This window comes from Oncorhynchus gorbuscha, linkage group LG11 (genome assembly GCF_021184085.1).
Source record: "Oncorhynchus gorbuscha isolate QuinsamMale2020 ecotype Even-year linkage group LG11, OgorEven_v1.0, whole genome shotgun sequence".
NCBI classification, from domain to species: Eukaryota; Metazoa; Chordata; class Actinopteri; order Salmoniformes; family Salmonidae; genus Oncorhynchus; species Oncorhynchus gorbuscha.
This window is the reverse complement of record NC_060183.1, coordinates 61,652,702-61,676,783: the sequence shown is the minus strand read 5'-3', so window position 1 is coordinate 61,676,783 and position 24,082 is coordinate 61,652,702. Positions and strand designations below refer to the sequence as shown.

At 39.9% G+C, this 24,082-nt stretch overlaps 1 protein-coding gene across 7 annotated transcripts in view; it reads right to left on the bottom strand.

The window, feature by feature from the left end:
* Positions 1 to 24,082, bottom strand: part of mast4 (microtubule associated serine/threonine kinase family member 4) — a 167,980-nt gene that overhangs the window by 72,582 nt on the left and 71,316 nt on the right. For all 7 annotated transcript variants that reach the window (XM_046370374.1, XM_046370372.1, XM_046370373.1 and 4 more), the window contains one exon: positions 8,861 to 8,892. In XM_046370374.1, coding sequence (XP_046226330.1) covers positions 8,861 to 8,892 — 32 coding nt within the window. The remainder of the gene's footprint in view (positions 1 to 8,860; positions 8,893 to 24,082) is intronic.

The window sequence follows — 24,082 nt, the reverse complement described above, 5'->3', positions numbered from 1 at the left end:
AACTGCAGCCTGAACACTTACTCAAATGAACAATCTGGTTCATTCAGAGTTTAGATCATGGCTCTTTTGGAAGTAACTGACAGTGTGTGGGTGACAGTTGATTAAATGGAGGAAATTAACAGGATCACAATAAAGACAATGAACAACATATGAGCAAACATACACCATTGATATTAAGAGGTCGACCGATTAATCGGAATGGCCGATTAATTAGGGCCGATTTCGAGTTTTCATAACAATCTGTATTTTTGGACACCGATTGTGGCCGATTACATTGCACTCCAAGAGGAGACTGCGTGGCAGGCTGACTACATGTTACGGGAGTGCAGCAAGAAGCCAAGGTAAGTTGCTAGCTAGCATTAAACTTATCTTTTAAAAAAAACAATCAATCTTAACATAATCACTAGTTAACTACACATGGTTGATGATATTACTAGTTTATCTAGCTTGTCCTGAGTTGCATATAATCGATGTGGTGCCTGTTAATTTCTCATCGAATCACAGCCTACGTCACCAAACGGGTGACGATTTAACAAGCGCATTTGCAAAAAAGTACTGTTGTTGCACCAATGTGAACTTAACCATAAACATCAATGCCTTTCTTTAAAATCAATACACCAGTTTATATTTTTGAACCTGCAAATTTAGTTAATATTGCCTGCTAACATTTCTTTTACCTAGGGAAATTGTGTCACTTCTCTTGCGTTCCGTGCAAGCAGAATCAGGGTATATGCAGCAGTTTGGGCCGCCTGGTTGGTTGCTAACTGTGTGAAGACCATTTCTTCGTAATAAAGACCGCAATTAATTTGCCAGAATTGTACATAATTATGACATAACATTGAAGGTTGTGCAATGTAACAGCAATATTTAGACTTAGGGAACAGTTTCGTATTTCTCTGAAAGAATAAACGTTTTGTTTTCAAAATGATGGTTTCCGGATTTGACCATATTAATGACCTAAGGCTCGTATTTCTGTGTGTTATTATGTTATAATTAAGTCTATGATTTGATATTTGATAGAGCAGTCTGAGCGGTGGTAGGCAGCAGCAGGCTCGTAAGCATTCATTCAAACAGCACTTTCGTGCATTTGCCAGCAGCTCTTCGCTGTGCTTTAAGCTGTTTATGACTTCAAGCCTATCAACTCCCGAGATTAGGCTTGTGTAACCGATGTGAAATGTCTAGCTAGTTAGCGGGGTGCATGCTAATAGCGTTTCAATCGGTGACGTCACTAGCTCTGAGACCTTGAAGTAGTTGTTCCCCTTGCTCTGCAAGGGCTGCGGCTTTTGTGGAGCGATGGGTAACGATGCTTCGAGGGTGGCTGTTGTCAATGTGCTCCTGGTTCGAGCCCAGGTAGCGGGGAGGAGAGGAATGGAAGCTATACTGTTACACTGGCAATACTAAAGTGCCTTTAAGAACATACAATAGTCAAAGGTATGTGAAATACAAATGGTATAGAGAGAAATAGTCCTATAATAACCACAACCTAAAACTTCTTACCTTGGAATATTGAAGATTCATGTTAAAAGGAACCACCAGCTTTCATATATTCTCATGTTCTGAGCAAGGAACTGAAACGTTAGCTTTTTTACATAGCACATATTGCACTTTTACTTTCTTCTCCAACAATTTGTTTTGCATTATTTAAAACAAATTAAACATGTTTCAATATTTATTTGAGGCTAAATTGATTTTATTGATGTATTATATTAAGTTAAAATAAAAGTGTTCATTCAGTATTGTTGTAATTGTCATTATTACAAATAAATAAGGACGATTAATCGGTATCGGCGTTGAAAAATCATAATTGGTTGACCTCTAATTGATATAGATGCAGAAAAACAGAAAGTAAGGGGCAAAAGGGAAAAGGACAAAATACATTCACTTGTTTAAATTAAATGACAGCAATATTCCATCCGGGAATATAGTTTTTGCTTTCTTCTACTTCAGTTAATTGGAATGTCTGTGCTCCTCTTTTTCACCTCTTCTCCGTGGCTCTCTTACAGTAAGTATCACATTTCTTCCATGTCCAAGGCTACCTCTTTACAATGGAAGAGGTGCCATAAATCTATGACTCACATACACAAGACACACATGGACATGTTTCATTTTAAATATGTGGTGGTGGAGTGGTAGCCTGAGGGAACACACTGAATGTGTTGGGTAATGTGTTATGAAATGTAATGTCAGGTAGTATTTTAAACTGCATGTAACGGTCTTATGCAGGAAGAGTAGCCAATGGGGATCCATAATAAATGCTAACACATATCCAAGCACATTGTTAACAATCCTTTTTTTTTTTAAGTCAAACTCCAATGAAAATTCTCAAACAGCCAAAATTCTCAAACAGCCATCTGATTGTCCTGCTGAGTTGATGAACTTTGCTTTTGTTAGGTGTTCATTCTCGGCTGTGTTCTGGCCCCCACAGAGACGCTGTCAACACGACCGATGACTGGAGACAGACAACCATACACATGATAGGTTTGTCATATTGGACATGTCATAAATCACCAACACCAACGAGATTTATTGAAATGCTATTTGTTCATGCTGGACATATGCATCAATAAAGCATTATTGAAATACATGCTCTCATTTTTAACCAACTCCAAAAGAGTAAAGTGAAATTGATCTTCCCCCTCAGATTTTCTGTGTTGCTCTACCCTACTTTCTCTCCATTGTACCTTTAACAAATAGGTGTAGCTGGCCTATATTTGCTGTATGGAACAAATACAGGAAGTGGCTGCCTACGATTACAAAGAATGGGAGAAAGGATAGCGGGGCAGTAGTTGACCCAAGCACCCAGGAGTTTGTGAAGTAGCCAGTTGTCAAATGACACTGTTGAAGTGTTTTCCGAAACTCTAGACACAGAAGTAAACCGGGCCAATGGCTGTAACATTACCCAGCGCACTACTCTCAATGGGCTTAACACAAACTGGAGCTACGAACACATACAGTGCATTTGGAAAGTATTCAGAGCCCTTTACATTTTCCAAATTTTGTTACATTACAGCCTTATTCTAAAATTGAGTACATAGTTTTCCCCCCTCATCAATCTATACACAAAGCCTCATAATGGCAGAGCAAAAACAGGTGAAGAAATGTTTGCAAATGTATATTTTAATCTCCCGGAAATATCACATTTACATCAGTATAGAGACCCTTTACTCTACTTTGTTAAAAAACCTTTGGCAGCTATTACAGCCTCGAGTCTTCTTGGGTACAAGCATGGAACACTTGTCATTGGGAAATTTCTCCCGTTATTCTCTGCCGATCCTCTTGGAAGGTGAACCTTCACCCCAGTTTTAGGTCCTGAGAGCTCTGGAGCAGGTTTTCATCAAGAATCTCTGTACTTTTCACCGATCATCTTTCCATCGATCCTGACTTGACTCCAAGTCCCTGTTGCTGAAAAACACCAACAGAATGATGCTGCCACCACCATCCTCCACCGTAGGGATGATGTCAGGTTTCCTCCAGATGTGACGCTTCGCATTTAGGCCGAAGCGTTTCATCAGACCAGAAAATCTTGTTTCTCATGGTCAGAGTCCTTTAGGTGCACTAACATAAAGGCCAAATTGGTGAGTGCTGCGGAGATGGGAGAACATTCCAGAAGGACAACCATCACCACAGACGAACTCTGGAGCTCTGATGAGTGACCATTGGGTGGTCATCAGTGGTTCCAAACTTCTTCCATTTAAGAATGATGGAAGCCACTGTGTTCCTGTGGACCTTCAATGCGACAGAAATTGTGTGGTACCCTTCTCCAGATCTGTGCCTCGTCACAATCCTGTCTCGGAGCTCTACGGACAATTCCTTTGACTTCATGGCTTGGTTTTTGCTCCGACATGCACTGACACACCTTTCCAAAACTGGTCAAATCAATGGAATTTACCACAGGTGGACTCAAATCAAGTTGAATAAACATCAAGGATGATCAATGGAAACAGGATGCACCTGAGCTCAATTTCGAGTCTCATAGCAAAGGGTCTGAATACTTACGTAAATAAGGTATCTGTTTTTCATTTGAGTAAATTTGTGAACATTTCTAAAAACCTGTTTTTCACTTTGTCATTATAGGGTATTGGGTGTAGATTGAGGAATTTGTATTTATTTATAACTTTTTAGAATAAGGCTGTATTGTAAGAAAATGTGGAAAAGGGGAAGGGGTCTGAATACTTTCCGAATGCACTGCAAGTCAGACTTTCGTCTAAGTGATACATTGACGTCTCTTTTAGGAATCAAACCTATAAATCAATACCACCACAACAAGGAAGTGTTGAAATGCCCTTCCTCACTTTCCATTGAGATTGAATCCTAGCTTTGAGTGCATCAACTCATAACATTTTCAAGTATTTCTCAAAGTCAGACAGGAATAGATAAGGCATTTTAGCCAAGGGTTCAACTCAAGCATCTATTAAAAAGGTAGACCATCTTGTTCAGTAACGTACATCACCCAACAAATGCCATATGTTCCATTAATGGGACAACACTGACATTCTTCAATATAACATTAAGGGAAAAAAATAGGCCAATATGATGTCAAAGCCAATCACCATGGACACCAGAGGCAATAGAGGCCCCTTGGGTCCAAAGACACTGCGTGCGCTTTCGAAAGCGGTCCCCTGACACATATTGGTGGATCATCTCCTTGTCTCCCCTCTATAGTCAAATCATTCCCCCATCATAATGCATGTCACACTGAAACCTGCCACACAAGCCCATCAGAATAGGCATGAAATACACAAGAGGCCTTTAGCTGAGAAGGACTAAACCTGTTGGACTGTGATATCCATAAACTAAACAAATAGCTGGGTGACGCCTTTTGTGTTTTAAAATCCCACTTTATATTGAGCCTTTATCTGCATTCGTAACCAGATCAGGTCCTGTTGCAAATACAGTCGACACCATTCACCTGTAATCCTATAGTTCTCCTGCTGTTTCTTTGCCCTAGCCTGAGGCAGGCAGACAGAGCACCTGACTTAATCCTATCTGGATCCCTTTCAGGGACAATCTCCAGGTAAAAGTTGCCCTCAGGCACAGATCTTGCTTCAGCTTATCCTGCTCGACTCCTTACCGTAACCATTAGGGGGAGGAAACACTAAGGGGCAGATTCATCCTACTCCATATATCGTGTGGTTAAGGCCTGCCTCTCTACCAAAAGGTCACAATATTTTCAGTAATTAATTAAACATGTGCCATCTAAGGCACATGCATCACCTCCAACAGAAACCATAACCCCTCGAGCGTCTCTCTAGCGTCTATAGACCCTATTCTATAGTGCAGTTGTTCCCAAACTTTTCATAGACCCGTACCCCTTCAAACATTCAACCTCCAGCTGCGTACCTCCTCTAGCACCAGAGTCAGCACACTCTCAAATGTTGTGTTTTGACATTGTAAGCGTGCAAACAAACACACACACACACACTATTCAATACATTTATTAAAATTAAGAATGAGTGCGAGTTTGTCACAACCCGGCTCGTGGGAAGTGACTCTTATAGGACCAGGGCACAAATAATATAATCAATAATTTTGCTCTTTATTCAGCCATCTTACATATTGAACGTTATTTGTTCATAAAGAAATAGTGAATAACTCCACAGGTTAATGAGAAGTGTGTGCTTGAAAGGATACACATAACTCTGCAATGTTGGGTTGTATTGGAGAGAGTCTAAGTCTAAAATTCTCCACACAGTCTGTGCCTGTATTTAGTTTTCATGCTAGTGAGGGCCGAGAATCCACTCTCACATAGGTACATGGTTGCAAAGGGCATCAGTGTCTTAACAGTGCAACCCTATTCTGAGCCCAGAAATCTGGCAGTGGCTTCTGATTTAATTCAATTTTCACAGATCCGCTTGTTACAATTTCGATGTGGCTCTTTTGTTCAGATATTGGTAAGTGGAATGAAGGCAGGGCATGAAAGGGATAACGAATCCAGTTTGTGTAATTCGTTTCGGGAAAGTACCTGCGTAATTGCGCACCCAGCTCACTCCGGTGCTTTGCTATATCACATTTGACATTGTCCGGAAGCGTTCATTTGCACAAAAAAAACATACAATGATGGAAAGGCCTGTGTGTTGTCCTTGTTAATGCAGACAGAAAAGAGCTCCAACTACCTCAATTTTGACCCGCACATTGAATATAGCTGAGGCGAGTCCCTGTAATCCTAAATTCAGATCATTCCGGTGAGGAAAAAACATCACCCAGATAGGCCAGTTGTGTAAAAGTCATCATCATGGAAGCAGTCAGAAAATGATGGTCAGTAAAGAACATAAGCTAGACTCTCAATTTAAAAAATAAAATGTGTCAATAATTCGCCCCTTGATAACCAGCGCACTTCTGTACGTTGCAAAAGCGTTACATGGTCGCTGCCCATATCATTGCATAACGCAGAAAATACACGAGAGTTCAGGGGTCTTGCTTTAACAAAATGAACCATTTTCACTATAGTGTCCAAAACGTATTTCAAGCTGTCAGGCATTCCCTTGGCAGCAATAGCCTCCCGGTGGATGCTGCAGTGTACCTAAGTGCCGTCGTGAGGACTTTGTCTCCCTGTCATGGCTTTTGCGCCATCAGTACAGATACCAAAATATCTAGACCACCAAAGTCCATTTGATGTCACAAAGCTGTCCAGTACTTTAAAAATATCCTCTCATGATGTCCTGGTTTCCAGAAGAGGATGTCTTCCTTAATTGACCCCCCATAAACGTAACGGACATATACCATGAGCTGTGCCAGGCCTGCCACGTCTGTTGACTCATCCAGCCGTAACACAGAATTCACTGGCTTCTATGCGAAGCAGTAATGGTTTCAAAACATATCCTGCCATGTCACTGCTGCGTCGTGAAACAGTGTTGTTTGATGAAGGCATTGTCTCTATAGTTCTTTTTTGGCCTTTTCCCCCAGCATTGTCCCAGCCATATCTGCGGCAGCAGGAAGAAGTCCTCCACAATAGTATGGGGCTCGGGAGCTCACCATAAAATAAGCTTCTAGCCCCTTGTTATTAATGGTATCTGTTGCTTTTATACATGTCTTACTACTCGAAAGTCAACTGAATTCTCACACAAAAAAGGGCATGTTTTGTTTCTAAATGTCTGTGCAAGAGTGAAGGATTCAGCGAGTTGTGAGATAGTACTTTTGCACAAATAACACACCGTGGCTAAGGAAAGGCACTATAAGTGAACCCCAAATTAATGTAGTTCTCATCATATTTGCACCTCTTCGATGTTCCAATGTCTCTGTTAGTTGTTTGGTGCTTCCCCGGGTAAGGGGGAAGTAGCTCTTCGGCTACATCATATTCACAACTGTCAGTGTCCATGCTAGCTGGGCTAACAACAAATATAGAATTACTGATGCTAGCAATGGATGTGCTCGTGGCAGCAGAACAACTTGTGTCGTCGACAGGTGCAGGTGTAGTACTGCTTGTAGTAGCAGTACTACGAATAGAGCTGGTATGTGTCTTACTTTTTTTTAAACAATTCTACATTTTTGAGCAAACTGAATGAGCAGCAGCTACATTTGGCTACTTAAGGACCGTCAGTGGAATTCCCACAAGAGAGTAACGGTTAATGTGATTGGATGTTAATTATTTGACTAGGCTACCCATATTTGACATTGTGTTGTTATTTTGCTTAACACTAGATGGTTTAATTTTATTATGGGCGAGGCTATTCAGAAACAAGGCTTTTCAGCCGAGAAAAAAACCTCACCCAAAAGTATAGCCCCGTTGGAAAATATAAATGTCTGTTTGAAAACGTTAAGATTATGTATGTATAAAAATCAATAAAATCTTATTTGGCATAACCCCAACTAAATTGCACGTACCCCTGGGGGTTTGGGAATTATAATACCTGCTATAGTGTATAAACCATAGTATCTATAAACAGTGTGTTATACTATTGATCAACCCTATAGAGGAGATTACTTCAGTCATTTTTTCCCATGAAGATTTTTCAACAATGTAATGGTCTAGGGGTCAGTGAGATGCATGCATCTTATTTTATTAGGATCAGTTCACAAAGGCCAATAGACGGCAGGGTACATATCACTGTACTGAAACCAATTGTGCACTGGTTGGTTATGTTACAAATATTGTACCTACAAATGCAATTTAGTTGGAGGGTCCGATGAGGTTGGCTTAGTCAGCTATTTAAATAAAAGCTTCGCTTCTAATTGAGACTTTATTCTGATTTATTTACTTGTTTAAATGAAACATCTAGATATGTTTTCTTCAGAGTATCAGAAAACAGGTGCATGAGAATGAAACATCTAGATATGTTTTCTTCAGAGTATCAGAAAACAGGTGCATGAGAATGAAACATCTAGATATGTTTTCTTCAGAGTATCAGAAAATAGGTGCATGAGAATGAAAGATCTAGATATGTTTTCTTCAGAGTATCAGAAAACAGGTGCATGAGAATGAAACATCTAGATATGTTTTCTTCAGAGTATCAGAAAATAGGTGCATGAGAATGAAACATCTAGATATGTTTTCTTCAGAGTATCAGAAAATAGGTGCATGAGAATGAAACATCTAGATATGTTTTCTTCAGAGTATCAGAAAATAGGTGCATGAGAATGAAACATCTAGATATGTTTTCTTCAGAGTATCAGAAAACAGGTGCATGAGAATGAAACATCTAGATATGTTTTCTTCAGAGTATCAGAAAACAGGTGCATGAGAATGAAACATCTAGATATGTTTTCTTCAGAGTATCAGAAAACAGGTACAGGAGAATGAAACATTTGACTATAGAACAGGATTCCCTTCTTTGACTCCATGAATAACACACAGACTGTATGCAGGATGCAAGAGCTGCACAAAAATACTGTACGTTTAATATAAGAACCAGTTCAAACTTACAAACTTCCCCTCCTTGGAAGACTCAGCTCCTTCTGTAAATGAAAAAATAAAGGAAAAAAGATTAGGACAAAATATATTAAATGTTGACACAGTGACACAGAATCTTTGATAAACAGCATGACATACAACCTGAAAACACTAAGATGTTAAATGGATGATTTTGTATTGACAGACCAACATATCGGTCATAGATTGACATTCTGACAGTGTGACAAGTCAATGGATCAGTTATTTTATTAGCTACCTCTGCCACTTAAATGGGATGTGCATTATTTGTCATTGTCATTTAAATAAAAAATCAATAAAAGCGATGACCTGCGCACGGATGCAGACACACCACCCTGTCTGAGTGTCCATTCATCCACTCCCAAAGCATAACTTTACTTTCTTGGCTCCAGACGCTGACCCAGTTTCTAAGTCCCTCGAGATAAAAAGCACTGGTTCACAAAGTTAATAATGAACCAATTCACACTCTCGTCAGAGGCCATATGCAAATCACAGAATTACTGTGCCTCAGAAGAGGAGAAATGGCTAATTGCTTGACCCTTACAAGCATAAACAAAGCTTTTTCTCAGGAAACCAATGACATAAGCTACAGTAAGCTCCAGCCGGGGTTTGTACTGTACCGTAGCAGTCCCTGCAACGGGGGAAAGATCAACAACAATACTTTCATTGATTGGCCACCCGAGCAGATTAAGCACGTTGATCCATGCCAGCTTTGTATTTACTGTACCTGTCAATCAATGTGAAAAATGTATAATAAGCATTTGCGTAAAGGTGAATGTTTCATTCATCAATTGAGATGGATCGGAATATGTTTACAGGCTGCTGAATCCACAAAAATCATACCCTTTACTGGACAGAAACTGCCTCGATTCCCTTGAAATATTCACATCTGTATATATTATAAAAGTAGTGTATTCATCATTATGCACAGTTTGAATACTGCACCTTTACAATCAGGCCTCAATGTGTTATAAATGCAATAAAGGTTAAGAGGTTTCCCAAAAATGCACACCGAGCTATGCAGTGTGCACTTGGGGAAATGCAATAGTATTAATATACCAGCAGAGGGGAGCATTTACAGTGAAGAGGTGCTGTCATTTCCTGATATGGTCAATGGCTGGATAGGGACTGCTGTGGTGAATGTGTTTACTAACTAAACCAGCCTGTAACTACACAGAGCAAGTGAACAGAATACATTTGAATTGCGACTGTGGAACTGCACTGAGGTGTACATACATAAAGGACGTTTGCACTTTCGCACTAATCTCAAGAGCACTTACAGCATGTGGTGCCGACACGATTGGCATTTCCATTCAATTGCTTCCAGATTACGAACAACAAGAATTTCCACTACCACTAGAGCTGGGCGATATATCGAATTAATGTTTTTGCACGATATTCCAAATTCCTGTATGGAATCAAGAATCAAGTTTTTTTCATGACTGTTTATGTCCTCTTGTTCTCATGATGTATTTTTGGTCTCACCTTCACTCCTCTGTGCTGTGTGTTCCTCAATCTACACACAATACCCATAATGACAAAGCAAAAACAGGTTTTAAAAAAAAAGAAACTTTATATAAGTTTTCAGAATCTTTGCCATATTTGATAATGAGCTCAAGCGCATCCTGTTTCCATTGATCATCCTTGAGATGTTTCTACAATATGGAGTCAACCTGTGGTACATTCAATTGATTGGACATGACTTGGAAAGGCATACACCTGTCTATATAAGGTCTCACAATTGACAGTGCATGTCAGAGCAAAAACCATGCAATGAGGTCGAAGGAATTGTCCGTAAAGCTCAGAGACAGGATTGTGTCGAGGAAAAGATCTGGGGAAGAGTACCAAAAAATGTCTGCAGCATTGAAGGTCCCCAAGAACAGTGGCCTCCGTCATTCTTAAATGGAAGAAGTTTAGAACCACCAAGACTCTTCCTAGAGCTGGCTACCCGGCTGAACTGAGCAATCGGGGGAGAAGTCAGGGAGGTCACCAAGAACCTGATGGGCACTCTGACGGAGCTCCAGAGTTCCTCTGTGGAGATGGGAGAACCTTCCAGAAGGACAACCATCTCTGCAGCACTCCACCAATCAGGCCTTTATGGTAAAAGAGCCAGACGGAAGACACTCCTCAGTAAAAGGCACATGACAGCCCGCTTGGAGTTTCCTTTAGGCACTCAAGACCATGATAAACAATATTCTCTGGTCTGATGAAACCAAGATTGAACTCTCTGGCCTGAATGCCAAGTGTCACGTCTGGAGAAAACCTGGCCCATCCTTACGGTGAAGCATGGTTGTGGCAGTGTCATGCTGTGGGGATGATTTTCAGCAGCAGGGACTGGGAGACTAGTCAGGATCGAGGGAAAGATGAACAGTGCAAAGTACAGTGAGGTCCTTGATAAAAACCTGCTCCAGGGTGCTCAGGCCCTCAGACTGGGGCAAAGGTTCACAAGGTTGAACAGTTTAATTATGAAAACACCCCGTCGGTCTCCAACTGAAAAGCATGTTAGCCTGTCCACTTTGTTCAGATGTTGAAATCATGTTGCCTACCATATTTCTCAGAAGTTGGCAGTTCCTTATATAAGGATTAGCTGGCTAATCACTAGCAAGTGGACTTGAGAGATTGATGAAAACTGTGTTAATTTTCTATATCCTAATGCCTGCTACAAAAAGTTAGTTATTATTAGTAAAATGTGCATAATGCATGGTTCTAGTTTTTTTTTTAAGGGCATTTGCATAGACTTGAAACCAAGATGAGTCACTTTTTAAAAATGTATTTAACCTTTATTTAACCAGGAAACAGCTCATTGAGATTACAATCTCTTTTTCAAGAGCGCCCTGGCCAAGATAGGCAGCACCAAGTCATTACAAAGAAATTACAGACAACATGAAAAACTACAAGTAATCTACGTAGTAAAAACCATTGAATTCACAAGAGTATAAAACAGCATATTAAAAACTTTGACAGGTCAGAGAATCAGCCTTCATCAGTGATTTAAAAACACCAATCGGGACAAGTTCTTCCAGTTTAAAAGTATTTTGTAAGGTGTTCCAAGACGATGGCGCAGAGTGAATAAAAGCCCTTTTACCAAATTCCGTTCGGACATTTGGAACAGTTAGCAGGATAAAGTCCAGCGAACGAAGAGTACCAACCACATTTCTGAACAATAAAAATGCACAAATAAAAAGGTAGTAAACCCAAAATGGCTTTGTAAATAAAAGTAAACCAGTGACTGAGCCTACGAGTAACTATGGAAGGCCAGCCAACACTGGTATACAAAGTGCAGTGGTGCATAAGGGTTTTGCAGTTTAAAATAAATCTCAAAGTGCCATGGTAAAGAGTGTCAATTGATCTCAAACACTGAGTGGAAGCATTCATATATAAAATATCCCCATAGTCTAGTAAAGCCATAAATGTAGCTGACACTAGCCTTCTTCTGGCTTCAAAAGAAAAATCGGCCTTATTCCTAAAATAAAATCCCAATTTCAGCAAAAAAAAAAATGTAAATTGGTGACTATTGCAACAACAAAAAAGCAGGTTAAACTATTTTGATTAATTTGTGGAAGGATTATGCTAGGTATAACTTCCCAATCTCTGAATTCCTTAGAATATTTGACCTTTATATTGTACAAAAAGGCTTATTTAGAGAAAACATTGAAAAAAATAGATATATCATGAATTGCCCATAAATTTGGGAAAAAATGTAGATGTGATTTTTAGGCCATATCTCCCAGCCTTAACTACCACACATGACAATTACAGGACTAAAACCCAAACAATTACATTTGTAACTCGTTTCATTCCAAACCCATTCTGCAGTATGTCACTGCACTAAACAATAATACCTAAAATAACTATGGTTGAAGAAATACATAGTGAGGTCCCTTTGTCAGAGATGAGACAGAAGTGTTTAATAGACATGTCTTTAAAGGTTCTTCTAGTCAGCAGAAATTAACTAAGCCCCTCTCCCCATTTCCATCAATTAGAGCTGAATGTCTGCCCCATGCTGGCTCCTGTGCACCCAGGACACGAGATTTCATTGGCAAACATGACCGCGGTTCACATCGCTAATTACAAGAAGGGAATGAGTTAACGCTAATGTGAATTCTAACCAATTACAGCATAGCAAATCACAGTGGGCATCTACTCTCCGGTCTAGCTGGTTCACTGACACACTGCTATGACAAATCCTGGTAAAAACCTGAGGAGATTACCCTTAAGTTTCAAAGTGCATACTGTAGACTTCGGCCTACTATGAATTGTGACACAATACTTTACATTGAAGTCATGACATATCCCTAACAGAAGTTGGTCTACTGACAAAGACCTTTGTGAGAATATTTTTTCCACTGGGTTGTGTTTGAAGAAATAAACTGAAGACTGGCGTCCTGTTTATTCTACTTAGTCACACCTGATACTGTGAGACAGAGTATGCAAAACTCAAACAGCGCAAATGGTGCCATTTCTGAAAGCAAACACCCCTGTAAGCATGCAGGCTAGACTACACCATATGGTGTGAAGACACATCGGTGTGCATGAAACCACTGTGGGGTGCGACATGGTAATCATAACAGAACACCCAGACTGAATAGCAGTCAGACTGCAGCTTCCACGCTAAGAAAAATGATCAATATTCTCCATAGGGAACAACAACTTGATCTGATACTAGGCAACAGCAGCAGTCAACATTCAAAGTGAACCCTAAAAGATGAGCATGAGTGAGAATGGTAAACTATCAAAGGAAAGTTACACTTGATCCAAAACCTACTAAACAACGTGTGAAGAGTGAACCCTCAAAGTTAAACATGGACGGGTAAGAAAGACTGCCTATATTACCCAAACAGAAGAGAAATGTGATCCATAACAATAGCAATATGGGTGATATCATAATGCCACTCAGAAGTCCTAGACAAAAGTCATTCAAAAAAGTTGAGCTTGAATGAGTAGGAAAAACTATCAATATTCTCCAAAGGGAAGAAAATAAAAACTTGATCCAAAACATGACCTTAATCTCCTAGACATTGAACAGAATGAAGAGTGAACCATCACTGTTAAGCATAAATGGTAAAACAAAGGATCAGTCTCCAAAGGGATGAAAGATGCATTGAAAACATCCACCATCCTAACCAAGTGGTTTACTGTGACACTCGCTTCATATCATTTGCTGTGATATTGGACTGCAGTTCACTGACTGACCGCATTTTAATCCATAGTTTCTCAGCATTCCTCTCATCCAACATTGTTGAAAGTTATTATGGCTAGGTTTTTCTGTAGCTAATTTGAGAGCGCAGTATGATGCAGAAGTTGCCCTTCTCCCATCCCTCCTACTGATGTCATAAAGGAGGGGGGATTAATGACTTGTGTGTTGCCCTGTGATTGGCTAAGCTCCTGCTGTGTCTGGGGTCAGATTGGATGACCTATGACGTTTAGGTTCGTGGCGGGGGGTCTGTCAGAGAGACTAGGGTCACGCAGCACCTCTATTGCGCTCTCATCTACAGAGTAATGACAAGGCGGGGGTGGAGAGTCTGGGGAGAGACTTTACTGAAGAGACTCGGATAAGGGTAGGATGAGGCTGGTGCAGATATTGACAATAGAAGGACCCAGAGTTGACAGCTGCACCTGGTCTCCCATCCAAGAATTGACCAAGATCCAACCTTACTTAACTGTTGAGACAAGCCAGCAGAGGGATGCAGGGTGGTATGGTCCGTCTATGAAGGATCACTTGCTGAAGGACAAAGAGTAGACTAGGTCAAAGCTAAAACCTTATTGGAAATCTTGTCATGTCTAGGATGGTATGACAGTGGAATATGGCAATGGCACAAGTTATTATCCACCTCTACATTCCTAATGTTAATCACTAGCTGAAAACTATTTGGACTGAAATATTTAAATATATTAACAAATTGCTAGATTTACATGATTAATAATCATGATCATTATCCATGATTATTCCAATGCCTCTCAGCTATGTCCACAGAATATCATAGAATGAGCAATTCAAGAGTAAGCTGTTGCCAATCCATTTTCTACAGACTTTCTCAGCTCCTGGTAGGGTCAAATAGCCAGCTATCACGCTGTGCAGGCTGCAGACTGTTGACTGAACACAGAACTCTTTTCAGTTCAGAGTTGTTTTTAACTCTTGCTTCCTCCATCTCTCACTGAGAAAAACAGACTTCAAAAGAGGATGTTATGTTACTGAATAAACACATCAGTCAAACAAGACCTTCCACAGGCATAATCTGCAGAAAAGCAATATCACATCCATACAGTGAATCTACTTGACAAATTGTGTTTTGGGTTTAGTCTTCAGAAAGCACAAGTGAGGATCTGTTCACCTTTGTGCCAACAGGCTTACTAAAAATAAAAAGCTGTGAAGAGAGTCATGCCACAGTGTCTCATCGAGCCACCTGTTCGATGTTAAGGTTAAGTGTATGGCCGTATATAACATTTTCATGAGAGGGCGATGAACAGTACCTCGTAATGCCATATACTGCTAGAAAGCTTACATTTTTGGCTTTTTGGAAATATTCATAATTTATTTAAGAGTTGTATGCACTTTTGTACTAGTATGAACAAACATAGTAAATCCTATGAAAAAGAGTATTTTTTTATGTCATAGCTATGAACAACCTATTCATAACAAATGGGGGTAATATACAGTGCCTTGCGAAAGTATTCGGCCCCCTTGAACTTTGTGACCTTTTGCCACATTTCAGGCTTCAAACATAAAGATATAAAACTATTTTTTTGTGAAGAATCAACAACAAGTGGGACACAATCATGAAGTGGAACGACATTTATTGGATATTTCAAACTTTTTTAACAAATCAAAAACTGAAAAATTGAGCTTCACAGCTCTGTATGGGTTTTAACTGACAACCATTCTGAACTTGAGCACAGCACGCACCCCATCCCTCCCTCTCATTGGGGCAACTTTTGCAAATGTTTTGTCTGAGTGAGGGAAATGTAAATTAAGATTACTATGTATTTTGAAAGATTAAAGATTATAATAAATACTGCTTCTGATGTCATACAAGCAAGCAGATGACATGTCATACTCTGGGTTGTTCTGAACAGAATGAGAAAATTTGTCACCGAACACGCACCTTAATGCACTCTAATTCTTTCTATGATTACAAAATTACAATCTGTTTCTCTAAATTGCCTTGTGAAAGCCGAACACTAAGATCCTTCTTTATAATTTAGCTAGTCATGTTGGCAATAGAACAAGCTTTCAAATGATTCCCACCTGACCCAGGTTGCGATTTATAATGGGTCGTTTTTGAATTACGTAAACAACAATAATTGTGTGATTGCAGAGTGGTGTTCCAAACAAAACTGCAAATGTGCTTGCTCTAGTTCCTCAACGGCACAGCTAGGATACTTTAAAAAAGCACCTTATAGCTTAAGACTCTTCTTTAAGTCATAAAGTGCATTGAAATTACTGTGCACACTTTGGAGAGATGTGTGGCCACTTGAGACACCAGTTAGTCCTCTCACTCAGAACCTTGTCATTGGTTTGTAATTATGTTGCACCTAACCCACATTTTCCAGGAATATGCTTATCATGTTACTGAATGTATCCAGAGTATTTTCAAATTCATTATCAACAATTGTGGCTTAAAGAACAGTAAACGTAAAATGCACATAAAATCAACCGTGTAACGTTTGGATTCAGCTTGGTGTCAGATGAACTGTTGTGTCCTCAAATGTGGTGTTAGAATGTTCCCATCATCTCCAAACTGTTCCCTTTCAATTGCTACCAGGCGTATGCATTTCATATTTCTTCTGTAAGAAACATTTCAATTTAGCCCTATCCATAAATGCCCATTCCCACAGGTGTAAAGGGTTAACAGGAACTATTATTTGCTCTATAATGGACTACACTGTACCATGTTCAGTCTCGCTTCTGACTTTATTCTCAATATAAAACTGCTTCTAGCTCAAGTAAGAGCAGCGTTTTGATGACGAACAAGGTCATTTGTGTTCATGTTGCCATTTACAGCTGCCATAGTCAAAGTAATGATGCTAAAATATGGCCAATCTAGTCAAAGTGAAAAGGAAAACAGATAAGTTCATATTTGACTAACCTTCATTCTCATACCTTAGCAAATACTGCCAAAAACGACAAGTGGTTGCTAACAGGCAGTGTATATGAGAATCCTATACACTGGGGCCGCAGGTAGCCTAGGGGTTACAGCGTTGGACGAGATTGAATCCCCGAGCTGACAAGGTAAAAATCTGTAATTCTGCCCCGAACAAGGCAGTTAAACCACTGTTCCTAGGCGTCATTGTAAATAAGAATGTTCATAACTGACTGATGTATTGACAGAAGACTTCAGAGAGACTGATACTACACTTTTATCAACGACCTCCCTCCTGAAACGGTCAGAAACGTGCCGCAAAACGATCATGAAAGCACATCAGAGTGCTCTATCGAAAAATCCATTCACAACTGATGGCAACAGGGATGACTTCAGATGGTTGAATACTCCGCAGGGCCCAATGTCACTGGATTACCGCTGGCGGGAACCTCGTCAACTGCAAGACTTGGCATCAAAGCAGGCAGTGACTCTTTAAAGACCTTCTTGTGATGCTTTATTAATAATTCCCTTTGATTTTCTCGCTCATCTCAAGATCAAAAGTGCACTTTCTTGGCCTTGGTAAACTGCTGACTTGCAGGATACTAAGAGGAGAAAGCCCAGTTCCTTAAACACAGATAGTGGGGTTGTATGACTGGGTTGAAGGGACGTCACCTAAAAACAAGTGCCACAGCCTCAAGGGTTTGTTTTTTTCCCAACAACCAGTTCTTATGACGTTGTATAACATAGGTAGAAAGTATTAACAGTTGAAATTTCATGACAGGAAATCTAAACTACTAGACATTAAGGTATTGTACATGCATAAAAAAGGTCTTATGATGCATTATGATCACAACATAATGTATTACACACAATGAGATATGTCTCGCCCACTTGATTCTTGAGAGCGAGGTAGTGTGACATGTCATCAATCCAAATATAAACTACACTACGACAGCCTGTGTCTCACACAATCTGTATCAATGTGCCAAGTATTTCACATTAAAACTGAGATGAGCACAGTACAACACTAAAAGAACGCAACTCTAAAAGTTAATCTCATCAGCAAACAATGACAAAACAGAACCCAGAGAGTTTTTGTGGGAGAGGGTTGAAAATGGGACATTTTGGGGGTACAGACGAGACAGCTGACATCAAAAGGAACTGCGGGAGTTCCCTGGTATGCCATAGTGCGGACATCTCAGCTGGAATTACTCAGTATAAGCAAAGTGGTTATACCAACAAACATAATTAATGTTGTGAATAATTATAGAAGGATTTAAAGGCTTTCTGTGTGGATGTAGAATATAACCTGTCGTTTGATTGATGAGTCTGCTCCCAGAAAGCCTGTCAGGGATCTCTTTGGTTAAGATGAGTAAATACCATGAGTAAAACACTAGTGATTCCAGCGTCTAATATTTCCACTGACAAGAAAGAAGGCATCATGTTCAAAAGGAACTGTGATATCCTATCCATGTTAATCATTTCGCCCTGTTTTTCATACCTATCGGAAATCTCTCATAGATCTGAGTGATGAAAGCTCACAATTACTGTGGGATATTTCACTGATCTGCTTGTTGATATCTATAGCACTTTGCCTGATAAGGGGGATGCAGTCTGTCATAAATGTATCAATTGGCTGCTCCACCCGTGTCCAGCGTGAAGGTTTCATTCATCAGGACAGGAATTGATCTAGGTTTAACCTCTCAGCTAGACTTGGTATATGTTCTGCTCTTGAACCTCTCCTGCTCTGCATCTCAAACAAAGCCAAGCAAGTTGTTAGTTCAAATTGCATGTGAGAATATAAGCTACTATATGTTGCTAGTGGAAAATATGTTGGCAGAATGGATATAAGATGGTATTTAACACAACACTTTGAATGGTGTGGTATCGATAACATATTTTACTGGATGTGTTCAAAGAATTAAAACTAAGTTTCCTGCCCAGTCTTTAAACACTAGCAGTGTCCTGGCTCAACGCAAAGGGAAACCTAGGCAACTGGACTGTCACCAGAGCCCTGACATCCAGCAACTTCAAGTCATTTTAATTCTAAGGAAACTGATAGATACAGTAATGGACAAGGTCTGAATCTGTCATTCTCGCTTCAGTAGCAGCACACCCCATGAGTCATTATACAATATTTTCCCAAGAACATTCATTTGTGTCCATTTAAAAGGACACTTAATCATCCGTGTCATCAAGGCCAAACTCTAACCCAACTCAAAACACTAGCTATTCATGCACGGTTAATTCTACTCATATCCAATCAACACACAACTGATAATACATGCAAAGTGGCATTCACCCGATAGTGTGGATGAAATAAAGAGGTTGGCTGGCCGGCAGGAATACTCAGTCTCACACTATTGGATTACCAGTGCACCTAGCACAAGCCAATTGCGTGAGCAAATGTCACAGTGTGAATACAAATACACTGACATGATCAGATAACATGCTACGAGAAGATAAGTCCAGTCTCAAATGTCATTTCGCCAGATAGCCATGCACAGACTGAGGCAGTCGGACACTCTGAGAAAGCAATATGAAATTGAGATAGAACTGATTGTGCCGTAGGCTACTCCCGTACAGGAAAGTGCTAGACAAGCCCAAGGCAACACGGTGGAGTTGCTATAGCTAGGTTTCCATCCAATTGAGAGATTTTCATGTGAATATTCCAAAATCTGCATAAATAAAATATTAGCATTTTCCCACCAGAGATGAGTTTCCATCAAATTGACCTATTGCTGATACATCTGCGCATGATGACGCAGTGCACATAACTTCTGCATTTAAATTCCCATGTACCGAGTAAAAAATACAAGTCAAATAGTTTCCATTGCATTTTCAACTCTACTGATGTTTTTGTCACAGAAAATATAAATGCATTATATTGCGAATGTGCCCACTCTGGTATTGGCACGTGTGTTCTAGCCAACAGCTCGCCGATACAGTGCAGGTACAGCTTACATTACATTATTATGGACAAAATAGAAAGATTATTTTTATTTGTCAAAGCTCATCACCTTCCACTTTCACCAGTGAAGTTGTAGTGGGAAGACCACACAACATGTCATCACATGTCTCCAAGTTATCCATCATTTGGAAGTTATTATATCAACATTTCCACAGCCTTTCCTCACATTTCATTTTACCGACAAAAAGATCACCTTATCTAGCGTCTTCAACATTTGGAAAGTTTACCTTCAAATTTGCTGTTTCCATCAGGCCTGTCATGACATTTATTAATATTACGTGCATAAAAAAAATTGGATGGAAACCTGGTTAGTGACACACAATACTAAATCTATAGTATAACTACTGGTAACACTTAATTTACTGGGAATGATCTGAGAACGGATTCTTGCAATATGATTGAGGAAGAGAAAAATTGGTTAGATTTGACCAAGCAAAAACTTGTCAAGGCCATTTAACATTGTGCAAAATTACTATTATCAAGAGATTTGTTAAGATTTTTTATAACTGCAAAACATTTACAATGGTATAGGAAATAAACAAAATAAACAGAACGCATTCTGTAACATGCAAAAAATAATTAATTTACCTTCAATCAAAAAAGCAATTACATGAGAAATTGCCTCATCAGAAATGCCCTGTCCTCATTCGTTCATATTAAGAATACATGTGGAAAAGGAGCTAAATGAAACAAACAGGTAATACTCTAGAGACTCCCCAAGCCTGGTCCTACAACTGTAATTATAAACAACTAGAAAATGAACAACTCAAACGCCTCCCGAGCGGTGAAGCGGTCTAAGGCACTGCACGCAGTGTTGGCAGTGTCACAACAGATCCGGGTTCATTACCGGGCTGTGTTGCAGCCGGCCGCGACCGGGGGACCCAATGAGGCGGCGCACAATTGGCGCAACATCGTCCGGATTAAGGGAGGGTTTGGCCGGCAGGGTTGTCCTTGTCCCATCGCGCTCTAGCGACTCCTGTGGTGGGCCAGGCTCATGCACCCTGACACGGTTGCCAGGTGTACAGTGTACAGTGTACAGGTGTACACATTGGTGCGGCTGGCTTCCGTGTTAAGCGACCATTGTGTCAAGATGTAGTGCGGCTTGGCGGGGGTAAATATGCAACAAGGTGCTACTGTTATAATATTCACTTTGTAGCCTGACTGCAGAGCTTCTTAGGGAAAAGAGAGAGAACAAGGAGAAGAGGAAAACCTTCGCACAGAGGGATAAGTCATATCGGAATATGCTGGACAATGTACAGTATCCTCATGAATTATTGGTACCCTAGGTAAACACGAACAAAAAGGCTGGGAAAAAATGTTGTTTATCAGCTTGATCTTACACTCAAAATATCATATGAATCTAACATGCCAATTATTGGCACCCCTAGAAATTCTTATGAACAAAATCGAATTGATGTACTACCAGTCAATAGTTCTGACACCTACTCATTCAAGTTTTTATTTTTTAAATGTGATTTTTTTATACAATTGTCTACATTGTAGAATAATAGTGAAGACAAACTTTGAAATAACCCACATGGAATCATGTAGTAACCAAAAAATGGTTAAACATATCAAAATATATTTTATATTTGAGATTATTCAAAGTAGCCACCCTTTGCCTTGATGAGAGCTTTGCACACTTTTGGCGTGAGGTAGTCACCTGGAATGCATTTCAATTAACTTGTGCCTTGTTAAAAGTTCATTTATGTAATTTCTTTCTTTCCTTAATGCATTTGAGCCAATACGTTGTGTTGTGTCAAGGTAGGGGTGGTATATAGAAGATAACCCTATTTGGTAAAACACCAAGTTCATATTATGGCAAGAACAGCTCAAAGAAACAGTCCATCATTACTTTAAGACATGAAGGTCAGTCAATACGGAACATTTCAAGAACTTTGAAAGTTTCTTCAAGCTCAGTCACAAAAACCATCAAGCCCTATGATGAAACTGGCTCTCATGAAGACCACCACAGGAAAGGAAGACCCAGAGTTTCCTCTGCTGCAGAGGGTGAGTTCATTAGAGTTAACCACATCAGATATTGCAGCCCAAACAAATGCTTCACAGAGGTCAAGTAAGACACATCAACTGTTCAGAGGAGACTGTGTGAATCAGGCCTTCATGGTCAAATTGCTGCAAAGAAACCACAACTAAAAGACACCAATAAGCAAAAATACTTTCTTGGGCCAAGAAACAAAAGCAATGGTCATCAGACCGGTGGAAATTTCTCCTTTGGTCTGATGAGTCCAAATTTGAGATTTTTGGTTCCAACCACTGTGTCTTTGTGAGAAGGTGAATGGATGATCTCCAAATGTGTGGTTCCCACCGTGAAGCATGGAGGTGGTGGTGTGATGGTGCTTTGCTGGTGAGACTGATTTATTTAGAATTCAAGGCACACTTAACCAGCATATCTACCACAGCATTCTGTAGCGATATGCCATCTCATCTGGTTTGCGCTTAGTGGGAATATCACTGGTTTTTCAAGAGGACAATGACCCAACACACCTCCAGGCTGTGTAAGGGCTATTTGACCAAGAAGGAGAGTGTTGGAGTGCTGCATCAGATGACCTGGCCTCCAAAATCATCTGACCACAATGCAATTGAGATGGTTTGGGATGAGTTGGACCGCAGTGAAGGAAAAGCAGCCAACAAGTGCTCAGCATATGTGGGAACTCCTTCAAGACTGCTGGAAAAGTATTTCTCATGAAGCTGGCTGAGAGAATGCCAAGAGTGTGCAAAGCTGTCAGAGGTAAAGGGTGGCATCTTTGAAGAATCTAAATTATAAATGAAATATACATTATAATTTTGATTTGTATAACATGATATTGTCACTATAATTCAACAATGCCTCTGCCAGAAGGCTAAAACTGGGTCATCTTTGAGTCTTCCAGCAGGACAACAATCCAAAGCATATCTCCAAATCCACACGAAAATGGTTCAAAGACCATAGAATCAAGCTTTTGCAATGACCATCCCAGTCCCTTGACCTAAACCCTGTTGAAAACCTTTGGGGTGAGCTGAAGAGGAGAGTCCACAAGCGAGGACTGAAGGATCTGAAGAGTTTGTGTGGATGAATGGTCTCAAATCCCTTCCTATGTGTTGTCCCACCTCATCAAACATGATAGGAGATGACTCAGAGCTGTTATCTTGGCAAAGAGAGGCTGCACACAGTACTAAATGCAGGGGTGCCAATAATTGTTTTTGGGAAAAAATAATTGATGCTAAACTTTTTGGGGTTGAACAATTTTAACTCAAATTTTAGCTTCATATGGTATTTCCAGTGTAAGATCAAGCTGAAACTATACATTTTACATTGCCTTTTTGTTCATATTTACCCAGGGTGCCAATAATTCAGGAGGGCACTGTATGTTAAGGGATTCACACAAGGGCATTTGATGAGGGGGAAACAATGACTGAAATGCAGTGTCAATTTTGTTGCAGAAATCCACAGATATATTCCTCATACTTTCCCCATTATCGAAATTCCACAAATATATTCTTATTAAAGCCTTTCCTACTTGTATAAATTCAAACGTACCTAAAACTTGGCAGCAGCTATAAGAATCTATTTTTAATCTGAGGGCATTGTGTCACTTATGTCTAAATGACCTGAAATTGCTAACAATTACTGTTGAATCAGGCTTTAAGCAGTATTACACCGCAATTGCTCTTAAATCACCTTTACTCTGGGCAAGACAATTGGCCATGACTTTGAAAACTGCAGTTATCCAGACTTGGAATAAACTGATCACATTTTCTCCAGAACACATGTCGTTACAGACCCATCCAACTTCTGCATTGACACACTTGAGATAATGCATCAATGTTACAGCCTCCCACAAGACAAGTAAACTGAAATGGGCATTTATATGTATAAAGAACAGGCTGGATGAATGGCCATGTGTACTTGTCATTCAAGTGTTCTACTCTTTACAGGCCTAATTTCTTACCGTGTGCACGCATGTTATTCCAGTAAACCTTATCAATAACGTAGGCAAGTAAACATTCAGTGAAATTTAAATATTTGACCATTTCTGATATCTATAAATAACTGATTAGTGTGTAGTGACAGTAGGGCATAAGTACACACTTTGTGTGAAGTGTCTCACTGACAGTAGGGTTTAAACTTTCAGTGCAGACTTTGTGGCTGTCTGCATGTCTATC